Raw genomic sequence first — 13,654 nt, forward strand, 5'->3', positions numbered from 1 at the left:
CTGAATACCAGCAAATTAAACAGCAAATACAGCAGCTTTCTGACAAGGAAATACAACAAGGATACGAGTTAGATGATGCCGGATTGCTGTATTTTCATAAGAGGTTGTATGTGCCCAATGAGAATGATCTTCGGAAATTGATTCTGGATGAATTCCATACCAGCCATTACACCGGACATCCAGGGTACCAGAAAATGGTTGTCGCACTTCGGAAAGAATACTATTGGCCAAAAATGAAAAAAGAGGTGGCTGAATATCTAGCACGGTGTCTAGAATGCCAGCAGATTAAGGCAGAACATATGCATCCAGCAGGGTTGCTACAACCCTTACCCATTCCGGAATGGAAATGGGAGATCATTTCCATGGACTTTATAACCGGGTTGCCCCGAACAAAGAAAAATAATGATTCTATTATGGTAGTAGTGGATAAATTAAGTAAGGCAGCACATTTCATACCGGTTCAATCCACGTATAAAGCTGTGCAAATTGCTCATATCTTCATGCAAAATGTGTTTAAGTTGCATGGACTTCCGAAGGTGATAATCTCGGACCGTGATGTTAAGTTCACATCAGCCTTTTGGAGGACATTGTTTGCGGAACTGGGGACACAGCTGAACTTTAGTACAGCCTATCATCCCCAGACCGATGGGCAGACGGAGCGGGTAAACCAGGTGGTGGAAGATATGCTGAGGGCATGTGTTATGTTGCGGCCAAACCAGTGGGAGGACTATCTCCATCTGGTTGAATTCGCATATAATAACGGGTATCATTCATCAACACAGTTGAGTCCTTTTGAGGTACTGTACGGGCGGAAGTGCCGCACACCCTCAAGTTGGGGTGGACCTGAAGATAGATTAAGATTGGGCCCGGATATGCTCAAAGAGATGGAAGACATGGTGAAAAAGGTGCGCAATAATTTAAAGGCTGCTCAGGACAGACAAAAAAGTTTCGCCGACCGAAAGAGAAGGTTCAAGGAATTCCAGGTCGGAGACCACGTTTTCGTAAGGATTCAAACCAGAAGAAGTGCCTTGCAGTGGAGTGGGTGTGCCAAGCTGGCACCACGCTATTTTGGACCTTTCCAAATTCTGGCTAGAGTAGGGCCAGTAGCCTATCAGCTTGCCCTACCAAGCCATATTAAGATTCACAATGTTTTTCATGTTTCCGTATTAAAACAATACGTCTACGATCCCAAACATGTGATTCAATGGCAAGGAATTCGGGTAAGAGTTAAAGTTGGTCATTATGAATAAGTTCTATTCTTAAACAGTGAATAACTAAATCTGTTGCTTTCGCAGGTCGAGCCGGAAGGCGAGGTTCTGGTCGAACCACTGACCATTCTCGACCGGAGAGAAGTGCAGCTGCGGAAACGGGCTATTATCCAAGCTAAGGTGCAGTGGCAGCATTACGGGCCTGAAGAGGCCACTTGGGAGGATGAGGAACTCCTTGAAAAGGCTTACCCGAATTTGTTTAAGAGAAACGGACATCGGGACGATGTCCAATCTTAGGGGGGGGAGATGTAATGCCCCCAGCAGATTGTAAATGTGGATTTTACTGTAGTAAAAGACAATATGATAGTAGTTGTTGTTTATGTTTTAAAAGAAACAAAAACTGTGATAAACTACATTATTAAATAAATGGAATATTTTCTTGAAATGCTGGCAGCCTCTGGGAGGTGTATTTCAAAGAAAGGAAATCAGTTGTCATAACTGATTTGAACTGCCCTCCCAAACAGGAAAAGTCCTGGGTGTAGGGAGGAAGTTCTGTGCTGTTGGGACAGACAGAAGAGGACTCTTTTTTCCAGAAACCAAGGAGGAGGAAAAGAGGATATACTGAGAGAATTGGTTAAGTCTGGTAGAGACCAGATAACCAAGCACTAGGTGCTCAGATCTTGTTGAGGGCTTGAGGCCTGCAAGATAGCTCGGGGGAGAGAATTCTGTCAGAAGATGGATCTCATGGCTGGGTGGACGAGCAGACTCGAAGCACAGGTGACTGCTTGAGTATCTGATTATGATTCTGTCAACCAGGTACGGTTTTCTAACTTCAGAATCCTTTTGTATTAAAGTGTAAAGACTATCCTTTTGTATTAAAGCGTAAAGACTTAAGAGGACCATAGTATCTAAACCAGACTTGCTATGGTTCTTCAGTACTGTTCCAGTGCACCTGGAATCGTATAAATGTGTAGAGATAAAGGCTACTTGTTGTTAACTCAGGTATAGGAACTGTCCGACAGTGGACAATACATGAAGGGTTAGGTTTACGGATTGTCTGAGAAACCTCTGTAAATCTTAAGTTAGTTTATGCACTGATTAAATGATTTATAAAAGTCTGTCAAAGGCACAGTGTATGGCATGAGCAGGCAGCGATAACCAGGGAGTATATAAACAGAAGTTATATGTAACGAAAACATGTAACTGAAATATCTGAATCCATTATTAATACATCTTGGAAAACCTTGAGATACGAGTCTGGACCAACCCAGATCTCGGAGAAAGGTCACGACTGTAGCCGAAATACTCCATTGAAACAGAATAGGATGCGCATGTCAACACATAGATATACATAACCATGATATATATAAATACGAAACAGAAACTAGTTAAGAACAGAAAAACATTTCACAGCTACCTGGGACGTTGTCCCTGAAGGTAAATCTATGCGACTCAGTCGCAGTTATTTCATAAAAATCACAGTGAAGTTCTTCCCGGGATGAGGAACGAGGGTTTGAGAGTAGACCCTAAACCTTGTATAAACCCTTACACCCGTGAGGAACCGTAGGTCTGAGTAATACTATTTATATAATTAAAAAAACCAACAGAAATATCCATGCATCGAGGTACCGAAAGCATCCATAGAAGAATAATAAAACCAGGACCATATGCTACCTATGTGAATCTGTATATAAAGAATTACCATTTTGCATGACAATCGAAAGAAAACATGAGTTCGGTAGCGCTAAGTTATACAGCGTCCAAATGTACAAGATAAACAAATATACAGACAGTCGAATACAGTCAAACACCATCAAGCCAATCGGCTGTGTATTAAGAGAAATAATATAACATAGATCTGAAGAAAGGCTTATGCCTTCTGGAGAAACAAACAAAACAACAAGTTCCTGTCTGTCATACATTAATGAACAGTATTATACCCTGTCATGAAAACATATACATATTTACAGCAAAACAGAAGTAGCAATTAGCTAGGGCTTGATGCCGTCATTACAAGGCAAACCTCCGGCCAGATCAAAGTTGGAAATTATATAAAAATCTAAAGACCCTATCTCGACAGTTTGGAAACTATCATGACCCGTAAGGAATTAAGAACCGAAACATTGTTCCCATCTGCAAATCGAGCTTCCAGAGAACTTCAAACAAATAATGAGACATTCATAATGAAATCTCGAGGGTCCTCATGGAGAGTACCTCGCCGGACCCAAATGCAAGCCAGCAGTCTCGGCGGTCTGCAAATTAAGCATGAAGGTATAGCTCAGAACGATAGGTTCCGAGCCTTCTTAACTAAACCTGAGATTAGTAAGGGAACCAACCTGTATCCGCCGGGAGGAGAGTTGTTGAGGTCCTTTACCTCGACTCTGTAACCGGGTTGAGCAACCCCCACCGGTGCTCGCCTGCAAGAAGAGCAAACATAATCAAAACGCATCTTACAGTGGAAAAATAGAACCTTAGCAGTGTAACAGTATGCGAGGTTACCTGAGCAATCCGGTGCTGGTCTCTTGCGGCCTCCAGAGCGGTAGCAGGTTAAACTGTGAACTGGAAAGACCAAACCATAAACGCGGCAGAGAGCCGAACCGACGGAATGAACGCATAACAAATGAACAAATGAACCTTGCCCTTAATTCACGGAGTTTAAGTAATGAAGTGAAACCCTTAGTGTCATATCCACCATTCGATTGCCAAACTAAATCTGGGACGTCCAAATGAAGCGGGAAGAAGAGGCGGGAAGGCCGAGGACCCCAAGGCCAAGGTGTCACATGGCCTTGTGTACCAGCCATTCCACCTGTCAAGCAGAGAACCCTCGTAGACGGTGCGGTAGGTGGAGAAGCCTGCCAAACCTGTACTTGGATCTTCGAAAAACGAGAACAGCTAATGCTCCGTGTACTGGGGAGGGTTTAAAGGATTAGGGCCAGATGTCAATGTTCATGGTGCTTGAAAAATTAACATAGTTTAATACCACAATGCAACCATAAAAGCCATTACGTATATGCGCAAATATAACCTTAATATGGTGAACCCTATATGGTATAAGGGTGATAAATGTTCATAGGATCAAATGCATAAGTTTGTACATGGTGATAAAGCGTAAGTATACATATAGATGCCTATGTTAATGATTAGTATGTCCACTTATAAGGAATATGAGTGCTAGCATACAGACCATAGTTAAATTTTTTTTTAACTAAGTATATTTCTACGTGAAGGGTTGTGACATATTACTAAAAAATAAAAAAAACACACATATATATATTAAAGTGTATATATGTTAATATAAATAATATTAGTTAATCATATTTCTTAATCTTTGGTAAATGCATTCAACAACTATTTTATTAGTCGTTTTATTTTTTGTAATGAATCATTTATGTTTTTATTGTTTTTACTTTAATTAAAGCTTTATACCCTTGTTGAAGGGTTATTCTACAACCGAGTATGATGGTTATGTGTAAGTATGTCAGTGCTCACCATAGAGTTGACACGTGTCCTCTTAAAATAAAAATAAAATATTTCTCTAAATGAGAAATCAATGTCAAGCTATAGTAAAAAACAAAAATGAATATGTTATACATGTTTAGATAGTTTTCCATATGACTTAATATATTTTCATGTAAAGTAATTAGAAGTAAAAAATGTTCAAATAAAATATTTAACCTTGTATAATCTATATAGCATTCAAAATTACATTTTAAACAATAAAAAATTACATGTTATATTTTATATTTAAAAAATATTTTCACCAATTTTTTTTTATCCCTTTCCACTCATATTAAATCTGGAATTAAATAAAACAAGACTATACACGAAGCCAAAGGGCATTAGTCATAAACATATTCTTAATCATTTTGATATTACTTTAATACACATCCCTACAATATTTTGTTTTTTCAACCCAGCAGAGACGGTCCATGTCATTGCCATGTGGTAGCAGTTAATTAAATAAAACAAGACTATACACGAAGCCAAAGGGCATTAGTCATAAACATATTCTTAATAATTTTGATATTACTTTAATACACATCCCTACAATATTTTGTTTTTTCAACCCAGCAGAGACGGTCCATGTCATTGCCATGTGGTAGCAGTTGAGTCCACAAGGCGAAAATTTTGACTGGATAAAAATTTATGTTATTTACCTATGTATTAGTTCCACGTCATGATTTTTCGCCAAACTTCACATAAGCACAGCTGGTGCAGGATAACCACTTCCGTGCCAATTTGCCTCCCAGACCTGAGAGTCTACGTGTCGCAAGACTTTTGCTGGCTCGCTTGCTCATGTAGTTAATGATTGCTTCCAGACCATCTCTAACTATCTCTGGCGGTGGTCGAATTAGCAGGTTACCCTCTAGATTTAGCCGCTGCAGCTTCACCAGCGCTCCAAAGAAATCGGGCAGGGTTTTAATCTGGTTATAACTCGCGTCCAATTCGACGAGACGACACAGCCCACTGATCGAATCCGGCAAGGCGCTTAAGTAGCCAAAGTTGCAACTCACATTAAGAATTTGAAGGCTTAGCAGGTTGTCAATGTCTTCAGGCAGATAGCTGAGCTTGTTCATATGGACGTCCAGAACACGCATAAACATCAGGCATGAGATGGAGGAAGGGAGATAAGAAAGATTGTTGGAATGAACAGAGAGCCTCTGCAGGTTAAACAGTTTGATTCCCAGTGTCTCAGGTAGCCGCTGTAGCTTGTTGAAATCGGCAATCAGCTCTTCCAGAGAACTGATAGAGTTAATTTGTAATATGTTAGCCATAAAATCATACAATCCATTAGATTGCAGAAATTTAAATCTTCAAAGCTAGGGTTTGCAAACGATTTTTACGGAAATCTTGAAAAACCTGGCAAGCAAGTTCCCAAAAATATGGAGTATCTTGAATTAAATATTCGTGGAAAATACTGAGGGTTCGAATACAATTTTTACCGGCAATTTAGAATGCTTTCTGGCAATTCGGCAAAGAAGTTTCCAGAAATGTTGAGGATTTTAAGCTTCTGCAGTCGTCCCATGGATTGCGGCAGCGATGTGATCTGGTTCGAATGGACGTCGAGAGTTCTCAAATTCACCAGACTCGTCACGGATTCGGGCAGACACTGCAGCAAGAAATTAATTTTGCAAGTAAAATCAGATGAATGCGATCAAGAAAGTCTATATAACGATGCAATATTTCTACCTTTACCTTCATATTGTTATTAGAAAGGTCAAGTTTAGAAATGGTCGACAGCTTCTTTGCAGAGTCTGGCAAGTCAAAGAGTATAAGCCTGTTAAGTTCGTGGAGAAGCTGTTGAAGGTCTAGCTTCGTATTTCCCTTAATATCAGCTTCGGATCTTGAGATAGAAGAATTCTCAGGCTTCTTTATAATGCTGTCATACATGTGATAGAATTCCTCAAGCTGTATAACAGATCTGTGTGGAGCCTTTTCTTCGTCTGCAAGTTTTTTCGCGTCAGCCTCCATTGAAGCCTGTATTAATTAATCCATGAAATTTATTTATTCTGCAAATAGGTAAAACTAAAATTCACAAAAGAAAGAATTGAGTCTAATGTAAGAAGACCTTGGCAGCCTTGCAGAGAGAGATATCCATGTCGGGGGGATTGGGGAGGGCTGCGATGGCTTTGATCTTCCAAGCCAATTCCAGCTCAATGCGGGATACGGCTTTCCGCGATTCTTTTACAAGGTCTTGACTCGGCCGAGTTCCCAGGCTTCCCTCCTCTGCTGCAGCCGCAGCCGACGCCATTGTTGTCAAGTTTCAAACCTTGGCTGCGTCTTCAAAGATCCAAAAGGGATACCGCTTGTGCGAAGGAATTGATCAGATTATCAGTTAATTGATGGTGCAGAATCTTTTTCAGACTATCTGCCAACATATAACTTTGACTGTTATTATAATGGATCTGCTACCTAGCCAAAACCACACGAAATTCACAGAAAGATATGCGTGGTGGGAGGGTTAGTAGAGATCCCTCACGAAGGCTACGACCGGATATGGGAAGAAGTATGCGAGAGTCCATCCAGATCGACGACTTGTGAATAACTGCTGTTATCGATTAGACACGTAAGGTTGATATTTTGAATGATGGGTCCCCATCAGAACCCATGAAGCAATGGCAAAATCATTTCCCTATCAAGGATTGACTAAGATATTGTAAAACCAAATGTTAAAAATCAGGTTGGTTATTATAGAAAGCCCTATCCCACCTACCTTTGTTGAATCGGATAATGAATTTACGCTGTCACGTTCCATAAGATTTAAACCTTTGTCAAGCATGTTTTCCAGAACAATTTTAGCCGGCTCAGGAAGGCATACGGCCTTACCACAAATGGATTTATCTTTTAAATAAATTTAAATTAATTAATGGTGTGAGTAGATTGTATTTATTCCAAGAATAATATTTTAACCTTTTTTTAAATGATAGATGGAGTGTCACTCGTTTATTTAGACGTAGAATATTATCTTTAATGGGAAACAGATAGATGAAATGTCCATTTATTTATATGTTTTAAAATTTAATACATAAAAATAGATTTTTCAATTATTTCTATATTTAAATAAAAAAAAATTTCCATGACTTGGGTGAATGGAGACGTGTTAACAGAGGTTTCAGGGCCTGCCACCTTACAGCTTTCATTTACTTGTTGCTTCGTCTCTTCTCCTGCCGCTGCTCGTGGATTATCCTTTCAATTCTCTGATTCTATTGAATTTGTATTCCGTAGTAAGTTACGCAAAGGCATAGAGTGACTTTTGGCCTTTCACTCACAAGGGGTAGTTGGCCTCTAACGATGCAGTGAGAGTGACTTAGCACAACATGCAAGTAATTTGTTTATTAGGCCTAGTAGATTCATATGTTTGCTTGTGATTCGTATTGGATTTTAGTTGGTGGTGCCAAGACAGGACCTTTTTCATTTTAAACCACTAGAATTTCATAGAGACTATTAAAGCTGAGATTGCCCCCTTCCCATCCATTTTTCAACATTGGGAATTTTATTGTTTCCCAAATTTTGTTTCCAGTATAATAATTTTATATTTAAATTTAATTAATAAATATATAAAAATAATTTTTTTTTTTTTTTTTCTATATATACATATATATTTAATATTATGTATTCATTAATATTATGTATTCAAGTTATATAAAACGGAAAAATGCCTATAATACACGTATATATATAATTTTAATAAAATTAAAAATATTTCTTTTTATATAAAGATGTGAAAACCTTATAAATAATATTATGAAAATCGAAATTAAATCCATTTTAATTTAAGTTTACCAAGTTCAAACTTATTCTCATGTTTTGTATTAAAAAAAAAAAACCTAAAAAGATTGATACTTTAGTAGATTTTAAATTTAAATAGATATATACTAATAGTATAATATAAAATAAATTATAATAAATATTTTCTCTTGAAAATATTATAGTTCTTATCTGCGGTTCTTATCTGCGGTTCTTCGGTGAATTCTCTTCGTCTGCGGTTCCTGGAATTTTATCTTTTAATTCCGTCATCAATGAATTAGTTTTCTGCGAATCTCAGAAGTCTCTAAAATATGGCTGCGGTACATATGCATATAATTTCCTCCCGCTCTGAGATCTGACTTCTGCGGATCTCAGAAGTCTCGGTTCCGCGGAGATAAAAAAAGATTTACGTGATTCATCTTGCAGTCATCTTGAAGTCAGATCTCAGATCTCAGATCCGCGGATCAGATCTCAGAAGTCTCAGAAGTCTCGGTTCTCCTCTTCTGCGGAACAGATCTCAGAAGTCTTCGGTGGCTTAGATCTCAGAAGTCTCGGTTCTCCTCTTCTTCGGTGGTGGATCTATCTTCTGCGGATCTCAGAAGTCTCGGCGGCTCAGATCTCGGCATTTTGAGACAGGCATATATTCCTGACTCCTCTCCAGCAGCGCTCCTCTTCTCCTCTCTTGAGAAGTCTCGGTTCTCCTGAGCAAGTAAAATATGGCTCTGAGCTTCGCAAAAATAACTGGTGGCTCATCCGCCTCTGAAGGGCAATCTCCTGCCCATATCGTGAGTGAAGCCCCAGCTCCCACTATCCAAGTGGTCCAGGACTCACTCGATGAAGCTTTGAAGTTCTCCGAAAGTGCCCTAATTTGCCGGTTCAATGGTTTTTGGCCGCGGCTGATAGCACTCCACAATTGGATCTCGGAGGTATGGAAGCCTATCATTTCTGATGAAATTAATATCTACCCCTGTGCTAGAGGTTTCTTTATAGTAGATTTTGAAAATCCTGAAAGCAGACAATGTATTCTAGACTCCGGCCCTTGGTTTTGGGAAAAATCAGGCCTATTCATGAAGCCATGGAACCCATCATTCGATCCCTCTACAGCAGTGATAACCTCAGCACCAGTTTGGGTGCGATTGCCAAGCCTACCCTTGCATCTCTGGAATCTCTCCTCGCTAAAAGCCATCGGAAATGCAATTGGGAAATTTTACTGTAGGTGCCCAGAAACAGAGGAATATGCCAGAACCACCTATGCACGCATCTGTGTGGAAATGGATTTCAGTGCCGGATTCCCAGCTGAAATAAACCTAACAAGTAAAGACTATGTGTGGAACCAGAATTATGAAAGTGTCCTCTTCAGATGTCGATCGTGCTTTGAGACGGGGCATCTAGCCAAAAATTGCCCAAAAGCCTCTGAGAAAAATTTTGCTAGAAAAAACCACCACAGATCTACATGGTGGGAAGGAGCACAAAAAGAACACTACACTGTCATCAAAGAAGAAGAATATTCTAGAGAAAATGAGTCACAAGAAATCAAGGAAGAAGGAAGCAACTCTCAAAACAAGCAAGGAGAAAGCCCGCCCCAACAAATCAACAGTTATGAGGATTTGAATACCGCAGAAAATAAATCTTCATTTAACAGCAAAGCAGATCTCCTAAACCAAACTCCTTCTCCGACTATTTTCAAAAGAACGAACACAATAGATCGCGAAGCTAAAGAACCAGAAGAGATGAAGGAGATGCAAGACAAAGGAAGTTGGAAGACCGTAGAGAAAAGAAAGAAAGCTACAACACCAATCTCGCCAAGAAAGACGAGGAGCCAGACAAGTAAAAATTAAGAAAATTGTAGGTCCGATAGACCAATTTGGTCTGAGTGGACGTTAACCATCATCATCATCATCATCATCATCAGTAAGTATTTTATCATAAAACAATATCTAAATTTTTTTATTAAATATAACCTTTTTTTTTCTATAGTAATAATATAAATCTTCAAACATTTCTCTATTTTACTTTGGCTTAAAATGTAGGAAATCCTTATTATTATTCTACTGACCGCATGGTATAGCATTACTAGATTTTTGAGTATGCATTAATTGGTTTGAACTTCATCACTATTGTATTGTGCATATTAACCAATGTTTTAATTAAATTTTGAATTTAAAATTACTAGTTTTTTATTTTCACAAGTTTTGATTGGACAAAAGGTTTCGCTCTCTTCGAGACATATTTTTCAATATCTCCACACTTATATCCAAAGTTTTATCTTTTCAAGATTTCCATTTCTTCCATCTCCACACTTATATCCAATGTTTTCAATCTCTTCAAGATTTCCAAACACTTTTATGCAAATTTTTTAGCATGTATATGTCTGTGTGAGGTTGATTAATGCTAGCCTTACCGCTAGAATTACTTCATAACATTTTATGTGATAAATACTTTAGATGTATAGCAGTTATGCTTTTAGCATTATGATATTGACTTCTTATTGTTGCAACTCCCTTGTGATTGTTTATGATTGTCGACATGTGGCTATTGGCATGTTAGCCTAGGACCCTATTATCCATAATAATATTAGGAACTACTCCTCCAATATCAGTGAACTACTCCAACACTGCACGGTAGGTGGCCTTGCGGTCATGAACCTTGCTTTTCACAGTATATTCCATAGCCTATTTTTTATCTAGCTTCAACGCCACTCTTCATACCTTTGCTTTTCATCTGGTCACCGCTCTGCATATAGTCATCACAGCTCCGCATATTGTAGTTCTATGTTACCATAAATGAGAAACGAGAAATGAGAATGGTAAGAGAAACGGAGTTGGGATGTTTCGCATATAAGAAAAGAGGAGAGAGAAAAATACGAGAATAAGAATTTGAAATATAAATAATTAAACGTATACTCTCATTCTCTCCAATATTTCGACCTTCTCATGAGTTTTATCCTCAAGATTAATAACAGAAGGAACATATTCAAGCAATTCGCAAAGATTAGTTCAAATAAATTCCTTATGAGGGCTCACCTTTGGCCTCTATAAAATCCATATTGCATCCAAGTTCCCAAGTCCATATCCATCCTCATGCATAAGCCTTACCTGTACATAAATATCATTGTCATCATCCAAATGCATACACACAAACAACTTATTTCAAACAGTTGAGATACCCAACACAAAAGGAAGAATTCTAGAGAAGAAATGGAAAAGGAACCATGGCAATCACAACTCCTAATATAATTAAAGGCAACTTTGACAGTTGATATCAGTATCATTCACTTTAATATCTCACCCATTGTGATTTTATAAATCTCACCCATCTCATCTTTAATTAGACTTAAAACTGATTAATAAAAAAGGTAAAGTTGCATTTAGGTATCTTAGATGCAAGTTGATTTTCTTTCAACATTTTTTCATGTATGATTTTTCCAAATTCCCCGTAACTACAGGTACGTTATTCATAAGTAACAACTAATTCTTTATACTTGGAGAATTAAAGTTTGACACTCACTCTACAAGCCACCTTAATGTAGCATTGAAACAAGTAGACTCTACTTGGAAATGACATATTCAATCAAAAAACTCGGTCAAAGTATTTTATTGTTAATATTTAGATGGGATACAATTGCACAATTTTAAATATTTTTGAGCAAAGTTTTAGTAGTTTTTATATGGATGATGCATAAATTATATTGTAGGTGGTGTTTGGTGAAATGAATTGATATAATGGAAATTTATGCAATCCAACAAAGGAATGAAGCTCTCAAAGAAAAGGAAGAGCTTTCCCACACGATAGATCAAATTTTAAAGCAAAAGGGCGAGCTTGAGAGAGAAATTGAATACTCAAGGGAAATTGCATGAGAAACTTAGGCAATTTAAACGGTTTCAAACTAAGATTATCTGATGAATTTAAGAAACAAAAATTTTCTCAGCAAGAGATTTACATTTCCATTAGGGGATTTTTGAGGTCTAAAATTGGCCTCCTAATGAAGTTACAAAATAATAATATTAGACTCGTATTTTCAACTTATCTCCCTATGGGTTTACTCAAATTTCGAGTGGCAACACTTGTTGGATGCAGAATTTGATTCCTCATCCAAGGAGTACCCATGTTTCATACTTTTGATGGACCCTGCTACACAAAAAATGTGAAATATGTGAAAAACATTATTACAATCATGGTTGTTCATGTATTTCTCATTTTTCATGTAGCAGGATCCATCAAAAGTATGCAACATGGGTACTCATTGTATGAAGAATTAAATTTTGCATCCACCAAGTACTCCCACTCAAAATTTGAGTAAAACCCTAGGGATATAAGTTGAAAAAGTAGTTTTATTATTTTATTGTTTTTTAATCTTTTCATTTTTTGACTCCAAAAATGGTGAATCATCCCCCATGGTTGAAATAATCATCTTGAATCCTATTGGTTCTTATAAAGTTTATTTTGGTTGTACATTTTTCTTAGGAGGCCCATTTAAGACCTCAGAATTCCCCTAGTGTATATTATTTCCCAAGTCGAAGTCATACTCTCACTCTAGAGTCTTTGGCTTGACCAATTCATTCCCAGGTCTTTGGCTTGGCCAAGCCATTCCTAGGTCCGAGTTATACAAACTCAAAGAAGAGGCAATGCATGGGTTTTAAATTATGATTTTCCACACGAATTTAAGCACATAACTAAAGCAATTACAAAGGTTGTATCCCTGTGCATTAAGTCGTATACCTAAGAAATGATGGCACTGAATCTAATCGGCTCAGGGCGTGGAGCTAACTGACGCTCGACTTTGATCTGCGCATTGGCTACCTTTGCTGAATGATAAATATGCTCTCATCTGCAGCTTAATGATGACCTCAAACCTTGCCTTACTAGCAGTCACAACCACTAATTTACATGCACAACTATAAAATAAAACTAATTTGCATGCAGTTAAAAAAGACGAGTACTGTTGGAACGAGAGTTAACCTGAGTTGGGAAAGGAGATCGTGAAATGGAGGAGAAACAGAGGTGAAAATGGATGAGCATTTGTGAAACATGTTTATGGCCATCGAAAACGAGAACGTGTGTATAAGACGATGTTCCCTATGTCATCTCGTTTCTAGAGTGGTTTTTCCAAATAACACTGACCATCGTCCCAATTTTGGTAACTAGGTCATAGTTCGCTTGTGAACACCCAAACCTTACAAATTTGTTTCAAATATCAA

The 13,654-nt window shown here is 38.0% G+C and overlaps 1 protein-coding gene across 1 annotated transcript; it reads right to left on the bottom strand.

Annotated features, from left to right (window-relative positions):
• Positions 1-5,275: 5,275 nt before the first annotated feature.
• Positions 5,276-7,068, bottom strand: LOC149241248 (uncharacterized). Its single transcript, XM_089367477.1, has 4 exons — positions 6,778-7,068; positions 6,405-6,686; positions 6,152-6,318; positions 5,276-5,951 (listed from the first exon to the last, which is right to left on the bottom strand). Exons 1-4 carry the CDS (start codon positions 6,958-6,960, stop codon positions 5,384-5,386), a joined length of 1,200 nt encoding a protein of 399 aa, XP_089223603.1. The 5' UTR covers positions 6,961-7,068; the 3' UTR covers positions 5,276-5,383.
• Between the last annotated feature and the right edge of the window lie 6,586 nt (positions 7,069-13,654).

The sequence above is a fragment of the Pinus tabuliformis genome, chromosome 8 (assembly GCF_031772625.1).
Source record: "Pinus tabuliformis cultivar Carrire ecotype Pingquan chromosome 8, CPIR1, whole genome shotgun sequence".
Lineage (NCBI taxonomy): Eukaryota > Viridiplantae > Streptophyta > Pinopsida > Pinales > Pinaceae > Pinus > Pinus tabuliformis.

What these genes read in the sequence shown, in the direction of transcription:
- LOC149241248 (XM_089367477.1), bottom strand. Translation starts at nt 6,960, where the DNA reads ATGGCGTCGGCTGCGGCTGCAGCAGAGGAGGGAAGCCTGGGAACTCGG. An exon ending in CTCTCTGCAAGGCTGCCAAG is followed by an intron (nt 6,687 to 6,777) that starts GTCTTCTTACAT and finishes TAATTAATACAG; the next exon opens with GCTTCAATGGAGGCTGACGC. An exon ending in TTTCTAATAACAATATGAAG is followed by an intron (nt 6,319 to 6,404) that starts GTAAAGGTAGAA and finishes TTCTTGCTGCAG; the next exon opens with TGTCTGCCCGAATCCGTGAC.